This window comes from Mchenga conophoros, linkage group LG10 (genome assembly GCF_057382185.1).
Source record: "Mchenga conophoros isolate Kocher_MC1m ecotype Shallow Benthic linkage group LG10, M_conophoros_male_GT1.1, whole genome shotgun sequence".
Taxonomy (NCBI): domain Eukaryota; kingdom Metazoa; phylum Chordata; class Actinopteri; order Cichliformes; family Cichlidae; genus Mchenga; species Mchenga conophoros.
Genome location: NC_140535.1, coordinates 33,001,415 through 33,021,013, shown reverse-complemented (window position 1 = coordinate 33,021,013; position 19,599 = coordinate 33,001,415). Strand labels below are relative to the sequence as shown.

The 19,599-nt window shown below is 38.7% G+C and overlaps 2 protein-coding genes across 3 annotated transcripts; one reads left to right on the top strand and one right to left on the bottom strand.

The window, feature by feature from the left end:
• Positions 1 to 232: 232 nt before the first annotated feature.
• Positions 233 to 8,605, bottom strand: fam114a2 (family with sequence similarity 114 member A2). Of its 2 annotated transcripts, none has more exons than XM_085289858.1 (14): positions 8,356 to 8,605; positions 6,606 to 6,848; positions 6,009 to 6,108; positions 5,737 to 5,838; positions 5,088 to 5,203; positions 4,830 to 4,964; positions 4,490 to 4,654; positions 4,243 to 4,366; positions 4,075 to 4,160; positions 3,735 to 3,830; positions 3,476 to 3,600; positions 3,304 to 3,376; positions 2,801 to 2,854; positions 233 to 1,873 (listed from the first exon to the last, which is right to left on the bottom strand). In XM_085289858.1, the coding sequence occupies exons 2-14, from the start codon at positions 6,822 to 6,824 to the stop codon at positions 1,772 to 1,774; spliced, it is 1,497 nt and encodes a 498-aa protein (XP_085145984.1). In that variant the 5' UTR covers positions 6,825 to 6,848; positions 8,356 to 8,605; the 3' UTR covers positions 233 to 1,771. The 2 variants fall into 2 exon arrangements, with proteins under 2 accessions (XP_085145984.1, XP_085145985.1); XM_085289859.1 differs by having other exon boundaries at positions 5,088 to 5,188.
• A 585-nt stretch (positions 8,606 to 9,190) lies between these two features.
• Positions 9,191 to 14,125, top strand: LOC146566256 (microfibrillar-associated protein 3-like). Its single transcript, XM_085289857.1, has 3 exons — positions 9,191 to 9,287; positions 10,275 to 10,560; positions 11,919 to 14,125. The coding sequence occupies exons 2-3, from the start codon at positions 10,320 to 10,322 to the stop codon at positions 12,644 to 12,646; spliced, it is 969 nt and encodes a 322-aa protein (XP_085145983.1). The 5' UTR covers positions 9,191 to 9,287; positions 10,275 to 10,319; the 3' UTR covers positions 12,647 to 14,125.
• The last annotated feature ends 5,474 nt before the right edge of the window (positions 14,126 to 19,599 follow it).

The window sequence follows — 19,599 nt, the reverse complement described above, 5'->3', positions numbered from 1 at the left end:
ACTATTTTCTACCAAAGACACAACCACAGTGAAAACAGTCAATTAGCCAGACTGAAAAATTGAAATGATAATTTCTATAAAGGATTAACAAAAAACATGTCTGGTTTCTCATCAGACCAAGGATTCTGTCACGAGATTAATTTAGTCACGAGAAGCCAAAGAAAGTATGTGCGCACACAAAAAGTCAAAAACCACTGACAACATGTAACCCTGCAATTTAAACACAAAAAGCTTGAAGGAAGCACATTTATTTGAATCTCATCTCAGTAATATGCCATAGCGTACAGTATATTGCTCCATATTACTCCGAAACCATAAATTTACATGCCCACAACACTCAGCTGTTAGCAGTCCTCTATCTTCTTGGCAGACAGAAGTTTTCATGTTGGATAGATGACAAAAGGGGAAAGCAGGCTTATAACACTGACACTTACAATCATCATGTTTGTATACCTCACTAATGAGTTTTATTTTGCTGTGCACTGCTTTTTTATTTCATTGATGGAAAAATTGATGAAACAATGGTTTTCTACATGGTACCTACAGGCTTTGGGGATGGACAGTAAGGACAAAGCAGACATGGAGTAAATTATAAGCTGTGGCAGGACAGGATGTTCAAACTTTTTTGATTGTCAACATTTGAGCTTGTACATTTTTGTTTCAAGTTAAATGATAAACTGTACAGTATAAGAAAAATGAGGTTCATTTTGAATTTGTGAACAAAGCTGCTTAAAAAGAGACCAAAAGTATAGAGCAGGAAATGAAAATAATACGTCCCTTTCAAGATTTATTATTCTATTTCTCCTAAACAAACTGCAACTCTGAATCTCAACTCAGCATCGCTTAAACATTTAGACGATTTCTTAAAGGTTTATTTAAAATGCTCTTACAGAATGCAAGGGCATTAATGTAAACTATTGAAGCTATGTGACCAGCTTGTTGGTCTTTTTTTTTTTTAAATGCTCCACGACTTTTCTATCAAATCTAGTAAAAGTGGTGCAGTCGTAAAAGAAATGTTGGCTCAAAGTCTTCTTTAAATCTGAGGCTGTCTATAGAGAAAAAGAGACGTTGGCTAGAACGAGTGCTGACATGCGATGGTGCAAAATTTAAAATTGATATTGGATGTAAACCTAGAAGGATGTGGGTTTAAAACAAAGGGAAAGAAAACTCCAAATATCATCCTTCAGTTAGCCAAAAAGCAACAGAACTGTAGGCTTATCACATTCAGTCTGCCCCTGATTTAAGGACAAGTTGCCAAAAACTAAAATTATTGTGTCTTGAAGATTTTAGCAAACACACTTAGAGTCCAGCTGCTCCAGGACCAGCAATGATTTGCTTTGCAGTAAGAGTGAAGCCTCATGTCTACATCTTACCATTTATTTTGTTAAGATGTTCTTTTGGAAACAAGTTATCACTGGTTGGTATCCTGTATGAGATGCCTGAACTAAGTGAATGAATAACACCCAAGAAAAGGTAGTGTATTTTGTGCAATGAAAGTAAAAATTGTTCTGCGTTCATTATAAATCCACACTGTTCTTCTTCTTCTGTACACCAATGACTTCATATAACATACAGTCCAAATAAACCAGCAATGCGCAGAAAGGTAACACTGTTTGACAAGAAAACATTTTCTCTCCTAATCTCAAAGTAGATTTTGTCTTGAGCTGAAAAACCAGACAACTTAAACATTTTAAAGATATGTCAGTTCTCTGCTGAGACTCTGAGCCCCAGCTTAGTGGCTGTAGTGGAGTGCAGAGGTCAGGTTAGCGGGTCACTGCTGCGTAAGCTGAACTCTCCTCTCGATGTGAGATATCTCCAGTATTGGCATAAGGAGCTGGAAGGCATCCTGGATGTAAGATGCACTGTTGGATGCCTGTGTGGGATTTAAAAAACAAAGAACACGTTAGTATGAAATATCAATCTCCAAATGTCCATACTAATGTCTGTTAATCTATATGGGGTTTTAAAACTCAAACTTCTACAAGCAGAGATCCTGATGAAGCAGGATGAAGTGGTGTGGAGGAACTAGCCAACCAATTTTAAATCAGCTTTTGCTTTTGGTCACACTTTGTATAAAACACCATAAAATCAAGTCTCAGCACAGTTTTCTCTGACTATTAGAACGTAGCTTTCGTGTTGAATAGCTGTAAATCTTCTCCTGACATCTAGTCATGTTTCAGTCATGAGCTGAAATAATATTTCTTTGACAAAAGTCTTAATTTACTCTAATATCATTGTAGCACAGTCCTTGTCAAGACAACCAAAAGTTAAAGTGCTCTGAGCAGCAGATAAATAAATTGTTTTGTTTATTTTAGCTATAGTAAATATTTTTGATATACTTTTCTTGCAATTAAGTAACAACGACAGTCAGATAACTGATTCTGTTCTGTTCTTCTGCTGAAGCAATGAGCTGATACGACTTCTTAGTTTTAAATTACAGGAAATGATTATATTGAGGTTTCTCCAGAACCCTACTGGCTGGAAAAATCAGACATCTAAAGTAAGTCATCAGGAATTTTACAGACAACACAACTAAGGAAATACAGACTAAATGAAGAAGGTTCGAGAATTGACCCCTGTGGGACACCAAATCAAATTTAACAGGAAAGACGAGAACGCTTCTTGTTTTACACGAACGGACCTTTAACTGACATACTGAACTGCGAAGAATCCCAAAAGATGAGGATCTCTATAAAGTAGACAGTGCCAGAACCCCTGGTGTGTTGTATGTATTCGAAAAACAAAAACATTTTGGACAATTCATTAATGAACATATGTTGGCTGCAGTAATATGACAAACCTCTAAAAATACTCCTGTTATCAGGGGGTTGAGGACTTCTCCCTTCTCGTTTGACTGTAAAACAGAAAAAAATTAAATTAAAATGATCTCTCTGTGGAACAAAGAATTAGTGGTTTGGAAGAGAAAACACTGCAAAGAGAAGCATAAATTAGGGTTTGACATAAAAACAGAAAAATGTGGATGGAAACAAAATGATGAAGTTTGTGGCTAATGCAGATCTCCTTCTAAAATGATATTTATAATATAATAACTGTGAGACATCAGCTGAACTGCTTACTATGATTCCTTATCAACAGTGTGATAATATGAAGAAATAATAAACACGTGGAGGTCAGATTAACAATAAATGACATCAGTGGAAAATAAAACATCTGTTACTTTTAAGACTTTAAATTTACATAGTAAATATGAAAATCTAAGTGTGGTGGGACAAATGCTTTACAAGCATCAGGTATCAGTGACGCCCTGACGTTAAAACAGATGGATAGGATCTTGAAACTTACCCCTGCTGCTGTCAGGCAGGAAGTAAACTTCTTGGACAGCAGTGAGATTTCTTTACACAGGACAACAGTTAACCTGAGAACAGACAGCATGACAAAAGGTATACAGTTAATTAAAGTGCACAGAAAAAGTGAAATATCCCCACCCCTGAGTCCCCCGCTCATGCTGTCTTACTGTGACAGGACGCTGGCCTCTGCACTGCCATTGGAGAAAAGGATCATCTCAGCCAGTTTGTGGAAAAGCTCGATGGATCTGGCCGTCAGCTCGGCCAGACTCCTGATAGCTGCAGCATGAACCTCCTGACAAGATTCAACACACACACCATTGCTACTTGGTCAAATCCTGCAGTCAAGTATTACCCTCAAACATCCAATACTTGCAATGTTGGACACTGAAAAAATATATATATGTTGATGATGTCAGTAAGACATACCTCCACACTATGCTTCTTCACATCCTCCTCATTTACATCTGTTTCCACATGCTGTTTGGTCAGCTCACTAATCAGGCTGGCGGAGCTCTTACAGGCCTGTTGGATGTTAGCAATCATACTTTAACAGGAAATTGGCGAGTTGAGAATTAGCAGTTACTGTAAATCAGAAAGAGACCAGTCTAATAGATTTAAAAGCTATGAGTGTATCTGACATATTTCTGTTACTTTTCCCATCAAATTAACGACAAGGGAGACAAGTTAAGGTCCTTGTAACATTTCGAATAATGAGTCAGAAACTGGCAGGAATATGATTCTGCACAGTGAATTGTTTGAGCTGTACCTTGCTCAGTTTGTCTGCAGTTGCAGAAACACTGAGGCCCTCCATGGCCTCCTTTAACTCCCTCTCAAACTCTAATCCGTCTTCATCTGCAATTAGAAATGCACCATCATTTATTTCAGGTTCTTCTTGCAGCTGTGAAACTTTTATAGCTGATTTAAAAGACATTACCTTTACTCTCATCAACTTCCTCATCATCGAACTCCACCAGGGAGAAGGAGCTTTTGATTTGGTCGAGCTCATCTCTGAGCTCAACCAGCTCGTCTCCTGATAGAGTCAAGAGCACCGACTTCACCTACAGCACACACAAGAGAAAATACTTTACTAGATTCCCCAGAAATGTAAAGCATAGAAACAGTGTCTTTGTATGTTTTTAGCTACAGCAGAAGTGATATTTTGGCAGAGACTTTCATTGTACCTTTGACTCACTCTCTCGAGATAGAATCTCCAGAGCTTCAAGGTGTGACAGACCCTGAAATTCATCAAACAGCATCCCGTAGTGAGCGACCACCTTCTTGTCTGAATTTGCCGAGTCTTTGTCTGCTGACTGCAGCTCCTCTCGCTCCTTCGCCTCCCTCAGCACCTGAGAAACAAAGAGTGACAGAGTTGAGAGAGTGTGACACATGATAAGGGACACGGCTCCAGAAATCTATGTCATCCACTAAGCTTTAAAGTCTTCATATATATATGTTCCCTCTTGTCCATTAAGTTTGAGTGAGATTTTAGGATTTTAGCTTGGTTTTGTATTTACTACCTACCTGAGAGAGAGTGGCGTTCCGTCTCATCAGTCCTTTGGTCTTTTTAAAGCCAGGATCACCTTCTGCTATCACGTCCATCGTCTTCTTCCCAATGAACTCAAGAGCATCTAGACCTCCTGTTATCACGGTCTTACCCTGTGAGGAAGCCCAGTTTAAACTTTTCTTTAAAATATGAGCTAAAATAAATTCCTAACTTTTGTCAAGTGAGAACAGTCGCACCAACACACAAGTGCTCTCTAGTTTTAAGCATCAGCTTACCGTGCTCTGGACGACGCTACTGAGTGACGACAACATTCCCATCGCACTTCCCACTGCTGACGATTCATCTACTGCTTTGTCGGGCTCCATGCTGGTGCCATCTACAGGAGAAGACACTAACGACATAAAAATCAATGTCCAAGGATTACACGAGAGAAAACAATAATAATTTAAATGGGTCAATTCAATTAATTTCATTTTCATTTGGACAAATCTTTCCTTCACAAAGCTATGGGACTTGAAGGAACTCAGTAGCCTAAAGATGTTTAAATCAAAATGAAAGTAAAACTCTATTAATTTGCTGCTGTAACATCAGAAACGGAGTACTAAAGCAAATATATCCACTTAGCAATCTACAGGATCAACAATTTTCTGCCACACTCTGCCAGCTCCCGTCTTATCTGAAGTACCGGTGTTGCATTTTGCTTTTATATTAATTTTGAATTCTTGGCAGATCTCCATCAGCCAGTCCTCTCTGACTGAAGTGATCAACATCTGATTGGTTCATTAGCAGCAGATGAAAAGTCAAATCAAATGTGCCCATTAAAGTGTTTTGATACATCTTGATCATCTTGACTGGAGAGCCTGGCTTTATTGATCCTCCAGGTTCTAACAAACATTTTTCATATTCACAATAATGCGGCCTTACCCTTCTGTTTCTCTTCTTCCTCCACCTGAGCTGACAGTTCGGTTGGACTGGGGATTCCCAGTGATGTCTCAGCCTTCTCGATCACCTGAGTGATACCTTGGCCTAAACAGACAGAAGACATCAGTACATATAGCAGAGAAGCTTTAACAGTAACAGAATGAAAAAGGCCAAAGCAAGACTACGTTTAAACAACAAATGACTTGGTGTTGTACTATTTTTCAGAGGAGCCAACTGTGTACTTGTAAAGACTGAGTGATGTGTTGGATACTCACCCACAGTGGTCACAGTAGCTGTTGCTGTGGATAAGATGGATTTGCCCCAGCTGCCCCAGTAACCCCAGCCACCCTGAGACACGGTCGACTGATTGGATGTCTGAGAATGAGGACAGAAGGAGAAAGAAGAAAAGACACAAAACAGATGTTGTGAATGAGTAAAACAGAAAGATGACTTCAACAAGTGCCTTTTAGTGGTTTCACAGAAAACCATTAAAGATTATGACAAACGCAGCTTGTTTAAAACTCACATTTCACACAAGAATAACTATCCAACACATCAGACCATTTAGTCTAAGCCCATTAGGTTGTTAAATCATCCAATAGATAATTAGATGACATCGCACATCAGCAGGGTCATTAAGAATCTCATGTGAAAGTGTTATTGCACCCACGCTCATCAGGTATCACACTTCCCTGTGAGATAGCTTTACAGTGTCAACGACCAAACACACAAGCTTCTTTTGAAGATGTTTATGTGACATGATATGTTGCAGGATGAAAAAGAAGTCATGATGGAAATTATGGCTTCAGCTCTTCTCTTTTTGCAATCATCTTTAGTTCTTCGAGTATGAGCAGTACTTCAATTTCTACTACCTCTGCTGGCTGCTCATCCTCTTTTGGAGTCTCCTGAACTTTGGCCGCAGGCTGGGTTTCTGGCCTCCTCCTGGCTTTTCTCGTCGGAGCTACATCAGTGGAGATGTCAGGTGTGGATGGAGAGGAGCTGTCAGGGGTTCGAGCGGGAGAGACATTCTGCTTTTCCGGCGCTGCCTCTGCACCCTTGGCTGCTGCACAAGAAGCTTCACTGTCTGACATGTTACCAAATGTCTCAGTGCATACCTGGAAAGAAAGAGGAGGAAAAAAAGGCACTGCATAAACTCTGGCAATAAACAAAATGATTTGCTTGTTGCTTTGGATAGTAGCGGAAATGCCAGGTACTGGTTTGTAGTTAACTCTCTTGTGCACTTCTCACCTCATCACGTGTCAGTCGACCTTTCAACTGAGTCAGTCAACTTCACTTGTGAGTTTAATTTTTTTGTTTAATTATTATTATTATTATTATTATTATTATTATTATTATTATTATTATTAATAGTAGTAGTAGTGATAGCAGTAGTAGTATTCAGTTTCAATCATGAGTAAATTCAGTTCACCTCCCAGAGGAGTCCGGGTTCCTTTTTTTTTTTTTCCACACTAACACACATTAAAAAAGTACTGAAAATTTTACCTTCATATTATGAATATTTTCAAATTAAAAGTCCCTTGATGTACATGGGCTGGGATTTCAATTTGTGTTACTTTTTCAGAATTTTTAAACCTTCATAACTTTATAAGTACATTTATAACTTTATAAGTTTTTACAGTTAAAAAGAAAAAACAAAACAAAAAACCCAACGACACTTAAACTTGGATAAGATCTGCAATCGAAACATTTCAACAAAATCACAGCTTCAAAATCAGGATTTTATCAAAATGTACGTACAAAAGAAATGAAAAAAGAAAAGAAAGGTAGAAAAAAAAGAGACCTTTCATATGAAATTAACTGTTTTAAGGGGGGGGTGATACATTCTAATGTCAGGGAGATAATCACTAATTTCAAAAGACTTAGTCTTGAAACAGTGACTCCAGTAAATCAAACTTGTGAGGGAATCTCTGCGTCTTTTCATAAAAACAGAAATATTTTGACCGGGGCTTCACAAGAGGAAGAAACACTACATAATGCTCTGTTCATAAGCTGTTCTACTCATAAAAACAAGGTGCACTAAATGTTTCTTTAGCTTGGCCCTTAACCAAGGCTTTAACCAACTCTAAGGAGATGTATTTTCTTATGGGTTTGAAGCAGAAGCTTTTCAAATCTCCAAGCGTTAAATCGTGGAGCTGTCAGGACAAATCTAATTATTCTTACAATATGAGATTAATGCATTAATCCGACTTTGCATTGCTTTTAGCTATCCATGGGAGCTGGAGGTAGTGATGCTGAATCATATTTAAGTACATAGAAAGTCCAAAGTGACAAAGAAAACAATCATCACACAGAAGAAAAAGTAGGAGTTTGTACAAGTATAAAGATAATCCATAAAAATGTGTGTGTCACGTTTTCTTGTAGTCCGTGGTAATAGTTTAGCGCTGGGATCAATACGTACTGGATGTTTACTGGATTTACTGTTAAGTTCTCCCTTTCAAAACGCTTGCTAACAGTTTAGGAGAACATCGAGTTCGTGTCTTGCAAGTATCCTTTACACGAGCGTCAGCTGTTTTTCTAGCATCGACTGCTGGTTCAACTATAATAAACTAATAATTTAATGAGAAAAAACAAGCTAACTTAAGTTCCTTGCTATTAACTCACCTTTTCTCCTGCTCAGCTGTCAAAGTCGTAATGTTAGCAGGTGACGTTAGCTCAATCAGCTAATAGTTGTAGTAGTTTCCGCTTCCAAATTAAAAATTAAGATCCGCCTTTTATTGTTTCGGTTTGCACTTTAGTATCTACACCTTTAGCAACTTCTAGTTTTCTGACAAACACTTCAATGGCTCAGATTTTCGTGCTGTGGTTTTTCCACCCGGATTAGCCACGTCATATTTTGTTTTCAAAGTCTAGCTGTTAGTCACAATGAAAAACACGAATTCCTGTTATTCTCTTCAAAATAAAAGTATGTAGCACATTGATGCTCACAAATTGACTGTAACGTCAAACGTATTAATCTTTATAGAAGAGAAAAAAACAAATGTGCTCAAAGTTTAATTTACAAAAAGTACAAACTCGAACCGAAAAGTTAGGTTAGTAGTTTAGGGTTCAGTTTTTGCAATATTATTTTGAAATGAATCAGTCCCATTAGGGGGGTCTGTCGTCCTGGATTAAAAAAAGAAAACAAGACTTCCGGAAACGTCAAAATAAAATGCGCTTAGTTAATGTATTGCTACTTTAATAATAATAATAATAATAATAATACTAATGTTTAATTCTAACAACAATATACAAATACAAATGACTATTAAATCCCTTGTTATTACTTATTGAAAAAAAATAGAGAAACACGATTAAAGATAAAAACTGCTAATGAATCATTGAATAAATAACAAAACGTTCAGTACATAAACTGTTTGACTTAGATTATTTCTTATAAATCGTGTAAAAATGTAAAATAAATAAATAGGCGACAGTGACGTGATCTCACCTACCTGCATGGAAGAGTTGACAGAAAACCACGCCCATTCACTCATACCTGTACTAGGAAGTGAATGGATCGGATGGATTGTGCTTCCTTGGCTGGCACACTCAAGGTAAATTACTAAAATAATTGTAAAACTTCACACTGCAGGCGAAAGCGCATCAAATCCGACTTTTTTGACCCTATGCGACCCATATCCGATCATGGTATGACGGTGTGAACAGCACAAATCCGACATCCGAACTGGGTCACTTTCGTACGTGGTACTGAACCCTATACATATCTGATGTTTTTTGCCACTTGCTGATGGTGGATTTGGCTGCCTTGGTTTCTGTGGGCAACAGGTGGGAATTTGAATGGTTTTAGTTCGAAAACCATTATCGTGCCTGGGACGCTAGTGCGGTAACAAGAACCAGTTTGTTATTTAATCAAGCTGTGTCTGACCTATGTTATATTTCTGTTTAAAACTCGGTGTATTATAGCACCACAGTACCTTTTACTGATACTTTCAGTCTGTAAACGAATTAAGGAATTGCCCACTTTTCCGATAATTTATTCTGAATTGTTAGTTTAGCGCACTCATTAAGCATCACTGTAAATGTGCCTCACGCCTGTCCCGTTCGCCGTATACTTAATGTTATAACCGAGATTTCTTTTCAGTACACTTACACAGGGTTCAGAAAAGATAGATTAAAAAAATGAGCTAAAAGTGACTTCAGAGCAAAATTATAATGTTATTCAAATAAAAGGGTGATGATTTTGTAACTTAAATGTTGGGACATGGAGAAAAATGAGATCAAGAATTCAACAAAGTGCTCTGAAAAAAAAAAGATTAAAAAACAAACAAACAAGCAAAAAAAAAAAAACCTCACTGGAAGAAGAGCTTAAACACAACATTTAAACTCAAGTGATTTCCTTTTAATTAAAATTGTCCTGTAAAGGTTTTATGTCCTGATGATTACTGCATAAAATACTAATATACTAAACATTCAAATTTGTGAAATGCAGACGTACATATTATAAAGACACTAAAGAGCTAAGGGCCTGTTGTCATATGACGCTACATCAGATTTGACCGTTGACTTTTCCTGTTTTGCAGGTTTGTCTCGTCCCAATGTGAGCTGAACCTGTGGCTCTTTTCAACATGTTTTTGCCTCATAATCCTCACCTCTCTCACTGGCTCGCCACATTCTTACTGCTCAATTGCTGGAAAGCAGGTGGAGCTCACAATGGGTCAGAGGTGGTGACCTCAATGCAGCGGGCTAGCATCCCACCCATCGTGGTGAAGGAGGGGTCGAGCATGCTGATTACGTGTAACGTGACCGGGACCTATGATAACATCAGCTGGTACAACTCTAAAGGACCCCTGCAGGGTGACGACGCAGGTAGGACGAGGAAATGAAGCAGCGAGATTTTGATCAGCTTCGAGTTCTTTTCGTCCTGCATGGCTTTTTTTTTTTTTATCTGAAAGCAATCAAATGAACTGAAAAACATACTTTCAGAGTTAGTGCTCGTGCTGATATTTCAGTGGCATTTAATTCTGAAAGTGACAAAAAGGTTTTATGTAAAGTAAGACACATAAGCACTGCCTTTCAACCAGCATATCAATCACTTAGTCAATCATTGTTACTGTTTTTACCATGAATAATACTTTAGTCACAAACAGTATGTGGAAAAAGGAAGTATGCTTCATTTCATATATAAAATTTTGTGTGTTCAGACACTGAAAACTACGGAAGAGGATTAGGGCCACTGGAAAAAAAATCTGAGATTAAAGTCAGAATTCTGACTTTTTTCTCAGAATTCAGGAAAAGAAGAAAAAAAAAGACGTACCCACTTAGTGGCCCTAATCCTCTTCCGTAGAAAACCCCCTGCTGGCCTACACTATGTGACACACTGCATCATTATTTATCTAACACAAACTGCAGAAGCAGTGTGTGATGAATTAAGTACATCTCATGATTCAGTAGTTTGCTGAACCACCTTTAACAGAAATAAATTGAAGGTCCGTTCATAGCAGTTTAGTCCGGTTGAGGTCCGGACTTTGGCTGGGCCTGTGCAACTTGTGGATTTGCTGCTGTGCTTAGGATCATTGTCCTGTTGCATGAGCCAGTTTTGGCCTAGTTTTAGCTGTCAAACAGTTGGCCTTTAGCAAACAGTTAGTGTGAGGTGTTTAACAAAAATCAAATACAGCTTATCAGCACAAACATGATGCTGGGTATTATTGCCAAACACATCCACGTTGGCCTTGTCTGTCTAAAGGACATTGTTCCCGAAGTCTTTGAGTCTGTTCAGATGTAACTTTGCAAACCTAACTCATGCTGCCATTTTAATAATTGGACTTCCATGAATTTTAACATAATATCCCGATGTGCTATAATGTGTTACACGATGTTGTATTTAAATAATTGTAGACCCAGGACACTGGCATTGAATAAAACCACCTTCTGTATTTGTACACTTGTTACCATGTCACCAAAAGGTCTCTGTAGGTATTTTAATTTTCAAATACTAAAGAAATCCAGAAATTGTCATTCTGGTTGACTTGCTGAACTATTTGTCAGCAGGTGACAGAGATGTGTACTGATTAGAGTTTGGAGAAAAAGAATGACTGCCTTCTATTTCTTGTCTTTGACAAATTGCCTTAGGTAATGCTGCTGATTAAGGAGATGAAGGAGATTTGAACGTTTTAATGAGAAACTTTGTGGTAAAAGTAAAAATATGTTGTGCGTTATTGCCGCAGGTGGAAGGTGGCAGATTCAAGAGGAAGGCATCCTGAACATCACCGAGGTCTTGTTTGAGGACCGCGGCAGCTACACCTGCGTTGCCTCGAGCGCCAGCGGCGGCACCCAAAACTACACGGTGACTCTTCGCGTTGCCTACTCTGACAGTGGCTTGGGGCTGCATTTCGTCGTTGTGTGCCTGGTGGCCTTCACCATCACCATGATCCTCAACGTGGCCCGCCTGTGCATGGTCAGCAGCCACCTCAAGGAGATGGAGAGGGTCATCAATGAGTTCTTCCGGACAGAGGGCACAGAGAAGCTGCAGAAGGCATTTGAGGTTGCCAAGAGCATCCCCATTGTCACTTCAGCCAAGACGGTGGAGCTCGCCAAGGTCACGCAGTTCAAAACTATGGAGTTTGCCCGTCACATCGAGGAGCTGGCCCGCAGCGTGCCTTTGCCGCCACTCATCCTAAACTGCCGGGCGGTGGTAGAGGAGACGGGGGAGACCGGGAACCCTGCGTCAGAACACATAGAGTCGACTGTGGCGAGAGGGAACAGACAGATTACTGCCCCCCCCAACCCCGACAAGGATGCAGAGGAGCAGGCACTGCTTTCAAGCAAAGGGCAAAGGAATGATGGAGGTGGTGACTACGTCAAAGTGTCTGTCCATACAACTTCTGAGAAGACCGTCAGTGAGGATAGAGGACCCGCTCATGTGCTCCCACCAGGCACACGAACATCTGTGTGATATAAGTAATGTGAATCCCATCAAAAACTAATTTCTGATTGCAAATTAGTGATCAAGAAATTGTTAAATTGTGCAGCTGATTATTAGATAACATTCTTATCTCCTCCCTTTCTTATTTAATTGTGTCACCAAGTCTTGTATTGAAACATCTTGTTTATGATAAGTTATGAATTCATCTGTGGACATTAAAATACTGTTTTCCTTCCTGCTTAAAACGGAATTTCCTTCATTTTGCACATCTATTCCTACGTTATGCTTGCAGTAATCTCCCTTTTTGCACATAATGCAACACACACAAACACACACTAACGTTTGTTTAATTAGTGATGATGAGGAAAGTGCAAAAGGTCCAGCTTTGCTCTCAAGAATCAAAAGCTGTTCCCTAACAGTTCCTCGGTCTCATTTTGCCTCAGTTTGATACAGCAGAGAATAGTAATTTTTTTTCCTCCTTTACCCTCTTGAATATATTGTATTCCTATTTTTTTTTTTTTTTTTTTCTTTTCAACCCTGCGTGTTGGCTCACCTTTAACTTTGCCTTCTTTGAGTTTTTCTGCACACAGCCGATGAAGCAGCAAGCGCTCATTATCCTCTTTCAGATATCATTTGCTACTCTTCACTTGCGTTCGCTTTGACAGTCAGTGAGCTTCCACAGAGCAAAATGCTGCAATGAAATGTTCTCGTATCGCCGTGTCGATTGTTTTCATGTCAGCGCTTCCTGTCACTCACTTGAAACTCGAAGGCAGATGTAAAAGCCGGAGAAATAATCATCCCAAGACTTATTCCTGTGTCACATATGTGTTTGTGTAGTCATTTGTGAGTAAGGATAGCGGCTAATTGCAGGTTGGGTTTTTTTCAAAATTGAATAAGTAATATGAAGCATTAAAGGGAAAGTAGCATAAATGTGATTCTTTAAATAAGCTGCAAATCTAGGATGCAATCATCGTGGCTGTGATGAAAAATTCCTGATTGTTTAATGGTCATATATATAAATCATTTCCCGATCTCTCTCTATGCCAGCAAAAACATTTTTATTATGAAGTCAGTTTATATTTATTATAACTTTCTGTGGCATAGTGACATTCAGCATCTGCAGAGTCATTTATTTCATTGTGAAACTTCAGATTAATCAAGTATAGAAGGGAAGCACTGATATGTCTGGTACAAGATGTTCACTGACATACATAGCCCGTGTATGTAGAAATATGTATATATTTTTTCCATTTGAAAAACAATTTAACTTAAGGATGTTTTCAGTATTTTAGCCTTTTCCATAGAATCTGTTTTATAGTTCTGAGATTTCACACCCTGAAACTAAATCAGCTGTTAAGAAAATGTTGAAAACCCTTCACATAGAGCTTCTTACATGTCTGTAACACACGTCTGTGTCGTGTGAGTAAATAGTGAGTCATAGTGGCACCCATACTGATTTAAGGAGTGTGACATGTTGACAGATTAATGAAGTACAAAAGGTAAATAATGACTCCTGGCACAATTCATTGTTTTCATTAAAACTTTATTAACAGCACAGAAATGTGTTTGGCAGTGTGCCTCCAACACCAGTATTGGTATTTGTTTCCATGGTGTCTGTGAAAATATTTACAGCTTTGCAGGCTTCTTTACTGCGCATGTTAAAAAAAAAAAAGGAAATAAAAGCCTGTATTATATAGTATGAATCAGCACTGAGTCAGTGGCAGAACCTGAATTGTGTTTGCACATAATTCTACTGCAGTTCATAAAGGGAAAGCAAAAGCCTGTAATTCACAATTAAAATGTGTAAATGTCTGGTAGTTATTTACAGGCAATGCTCCAAATGAGCCACACAGTGGAGCTGTTGGGTTAAGCATCTCCAACCCTGCTACTTTCACAAGCTGTAACACTCCTGAAGGAAGCTTGTGCTTGCTAACAGATGTCAATGAAGACTTGATACCAGCAGAGAGAGATTTAGTGCTGGTAGCTGAACTGTCACATCTCATGGGCAAAGTGTTGATTTGAGGCCCATATGTCAGTGTCTTGCTTGGATTAAACACCGGATCCAGTTTAGAAAGCTGTTGTTCTTGTTGCAGACGCTGTCATTTTGCAGGAACTTTAGGTGAAAGTCTTTACATCTGGGTGAAGCTGGAAGATCTGGTAAAATCATCCAGACACATGTAAATTAATAAGGCTGGATTGTTATCCATTTTTATTTAAATGGAGCTGATCTGGTCTACTGCCTACTTTAATCTCACTATTTTAAAATCTTTAGAATAACTGGAATATCCTCAGACTTTGAAATAAATGAGACTGTACAGGGGTGTGCAGGTTAACAAGGGAAGACGTATGAACATTTATCCATGCTCGTTTTTGAAATCCACCCAGATACATCATGGACAGATGAATGGATCTGTAAAACATGGTGGAGGCCCTGTCATCAGCTGGATTTCAGCCAGTGGTCTTGGGATCTTTCAAAATTGTAATAATTTTGAATACAGAAAAAGTACCATAACTTTTTTATGAACCATCTGGAAAGCATCTGATTGGCAACAGCTTCATTTTTCAGCATCACAATGATCCCGAACACACTCCCAATGCAGTAAAATAATGCCAGAATGGAAGTGCTATCAGCCGTGGACTGGCCTCTCCAGAGCCCACACCTCAACATTACTGAGGCGATGTGGGAGTATTGTTACAGAGTACTGACTTTCAAGCTCACTAGAACTACACAAACTCTGTTTTTGCTTCATATGCTGTATTTCCATGTTTCATGTTCCTAGCAACATATAAAGAAATAATGGATGGCTCAAAACTTTTGCATTGAACTCTATATTTTGTGGAGGTGCACAGTCAAGTACAGTTTTAAAGCAATTATCACAGCTTATATAAAAGACTAACATATATGTGGGTAAAGGGGAAGTAAAGAAATATGTTTTTTTGCCATATAAAGTACTTTTGCAAATTATTTGAATAAACTTTTTATTCTTTTAAGAACAAATGTGTATAAAGATAAAGGTGTAGGTGTTCTCAGGTCACATAAAAACACAATGACACCCCTACGTTAATCAAATCCTCACAAACACATAATTAGAATGGGTCTGGTAATGACAACTTTTCTAGGACAGACAGGCCACTGAATTCAGAGAGTGGCCTGAAAACAAAAAAGCCATCAGAGGATCTGCAGATTCTTCAGGTACAAAGAGATCTGACATACATTTGACCTGCATGAGCTGCAGGTCCAGGAAAAAGCTTTAGAATTCCAGAAAGAACATTTAAAGAAAACTAAGGTTGGCCAGTTTCGTGACAGTTGTTTGACCACAATAACAGCAGGCATATTTGGCACCTACCAAAGACAGCTTTTCGGGAAATGAACCTCACACCGGCCATGAAGCATGACAGGGGAAATGCTGCCTGAGGGACTGGGCAGCTTGCAGTCACTGATTCAGCTATGAGTTCTGTCTCATATCAAAAAACCTGATTGAAGGAAATGTGAGGCCATCTGTCCAAAGGTTGCATTTGAACCATAGGTTTGTGTTTTCAATAGTAAAATGATGATGATGATGATGATGAAGCATATCTACCGATGAATGGCTCAGGAAAACAATTTGCAGGAAAACCTAACTTTTTGCAGTAACTTTGGAAAAGTGGTTAAAGGTTTTGGAAAGCCAACATCAGAGTGGACAGTTGTGAAAATTAAAGATTGTTAAGACAAAGACAACACCAAGTCTATTCTTTTAGATCCGCCGTCCGGTTATCACAGAAAAGCAAACGCCATTTTTCTGCACCTCGATCATCTTTGTGAGACTCCTCAAGCTCGTACAGTTACCAAGTCCGCCCTACCCGTGAAATATCAGTTTGGCGGACATCCCAAATAACAATAACCTTGGGCCTCCGTGTTGAATAACTCAAAAAAATCCATCCTTCTTCCTTTTCCTGTCCTATCTGGAGGCGAGCTTATCTAAATAGAATTGATTGGCCCGAGCGATCATTCATCATGTCGGGCCAAAGCAGACGTTTAAGGAGGGGGGAAGGAAGATTTTAAGGACAGGATATTTCCAGCAGGCTCCGGTGTCATTGAGGTAAACTAAATGAATCGATTGGACCAAAAAGGATGGCACTTTCTGCGTGTGCGCGTGTGTGTGAGGGAAATACAAAAGAAAAAAAATTTCCTCCACATACTTGAGCATGTGTGTTTGATTATGTATACATACTTAAACGAATGAAGCCGGTGCATGCAGTAAATCTGGGTCTCTTGAAATTAAATTGCTCATTAAATCGGGTTAGAAGAAAATGATTGCTAATTCTATTTTATTTGCAATCAGCCTGAAGGAGCTTGACAGAAAAAAGGAGCGCAGGACAATAGCTGATAAATTAGATGACACAATGAGAGAAGTGCTTGTTATATCTGTTCATTAGATGCAGCAGGCATGATTATCTCTACTATTTGCTCTGTGTATGTGTGCTTTCCCTTCATCTTGCATCCTCTCAGATTTGAGCTGCTTGTACACTGAAGGACAAAGGATACTTAAAACTTTTTTGCTCTGCTGTACTTTTATAACAGCATGTTAAGGATATCTGCCATTCCAGATCTGCCTCAATCAAAGCTTCACTACCTGCATTACACCCGTTAATATTAATGGCTGGTGAGGTAAGGGTTCTGTGGATCCCAGTCAAGTTAATTGTTACCAACATGGATAAAAAAAATATTTGTAATGCTTCATGCTGTGAGGATATCGCCGTGTTTAAAAGCTCTGTTCTCTAAAATGTCACCGTGTGCTTTTGCATTTGTGTTTTTCAGCAGATTAGATGGAGTAGAACAGACCTTTAAAAGCAAAATATTAACCACATTTGTGTGGTCTATAGCATCGTTTTTGGCCATGTGGTGCTAATTTATAGTAGCTGGTATAAATGATCTATTATATATCTGTATATTATTATAAAAAATGTGACCTCATTGACCTGAAAATGAGAGCGTAAAGCAAAATCCAGAGATTTCTTTTTAAAGTTTTATTAAACATGAGCAGATGATCTTTGTAGATTATCTGCAGTATAGTGGCACACTGTTGGGTGGTTCTAATAAACATAGTCAAAGTTTTAAATGATGAGGTAAACATATGAAAAAGTGATCCTTGTGTAGCAAAGATGTGGCTTCAGAGTGTTCTGAATGTAAGACAGAAACAGTTTTTCCAATGAATGGATGGATAATGAACACAGTAGGATGCTGGGCTGGAAAGACAGAGAAATGTAAGCCAGGAACACTGTAGGAGTCTCTCTCCAGTTTGCACATTTGGTAAATACTGCACATTTGTGGAAATAAATGTGGCTTCTCTATTGTTACTAAGGTGATGCTACCACGGTATTTGTAATTAATTCATGTGGCAGAGATTCAATAAGGTGCTGGAAACATTCCTCACAGTTTTTGGTGTGTATTGGCATGACAGTATCACACAGTTGTAGATTTACTGGCTGCACATCTATGATTTAACTCACTTGTTCTATCACATCCCAAAAGTGAACTCCTTGCCATGTTGAAGAAACCAGCTTTGAGATCTCTTAATGCTGTTCTCATTAAGAGATGGACAACAGAACTAGAGCAGGCTGTGGTGTTTGAACGATGCCCAGTTGGTACTAAAGGAGCCCAAAGTGTGCCAAGAAGCATCCCCTACATGATCACACCCCCACCAACTATTGACACAAGGCAGGATGGATCCATGTTTTCATGTTGTTTACACCAAGTCCTAGGCAACGTTTTTCTAGTCTTCTATTTCCCAATTTTAGCTGTCTGGAGTGGCAGCATGTGTAGTATTCTGATGCCCATCTGCTTCAAGCCTTGACCTGTTGTGTGTTAACACACAACAGAGATGCTGTTGTGCATACCTTGGTTGTATTGAGTGGTTTTTTCAGTTACAGTTGAATTCCTATCAGCTCGAAGAAGTCTGGCTATTCTCTGCTGACCTCTGGCATCAACAAAGCCTTTTCTCCCAGGGAACAGCTGCTCATTGGATGTTTTTCTTTTTCTTTTTTGTCCCATCCTTTGTAAACCCTAGAGATGTGTGGGAAATTCCCAGTAGACCAGCAGTTTAAAATACCCAGAATAGCCTACTGCTAAAAAAACACAACATGTTAAAAGTCACTAAAATCACCTTTGTCCCCCTTTCTGATGCTCGGCTTGAACTTCAGCAGGTCATCCTGACCTTTTCTAAATGACTAAATCCAACAAACCCCTGCCAATCGGATTGGCTGATTAGATATTTGAACGGGTGCAACTACATGTATAACGTTTTACTGTGTAAATTTTGAACAACAAAGGTTGCTAACAATTTATGAACATTTGCATTTTATTGAATTTCTGACCACAGTGATTCAAGATCATTCAACAGACATGAATGGCAACAAAATTAAATAAGACCCCAACATATCATGTCAATGCCTAAATCAATCAATCAAACAAACAAACAACACTGTCAGCTAAACTTAAATGTCTTTCTCCCTATAACATCATCATTTCCAATACCAATGTTAGCTGCATGATGATGTTATAGGGAGAAAGACATTTAAGTTTGGTTATTTGGTGAGTTTCCAAATAACCAAACATGCCATAAGATTATTATTCAAACACTATTCCAATTCCAGTCCATTTACCTCCTACCATTGCTTTGGTGGCACCTTGCATGACCAATGAGGGTGAGAAGTGTGCATCACTCCACACTCAGACTGTTTTGCACCATGGAGAAAGCTATTTCTTGTACTTTCTGTCAGTCCTGCTTTTTTATTTATTTATTTTAACAAAGGGCTGCATAAAGGAAGCTTTTATACTTAGGCTACTTTTAAACTGTATTTCTGTTTTTGCATTTACACAAAGCATCCCAAATGCAGGTTAGACATCCTTATTTTCAGATAATAATAATAAAAAAAAAAGCCAGCGTGTCGAAGCCTGGCAATGGAGCCAAGCAAACGTGGTAACAAAGTGAAGGGGAACTGAT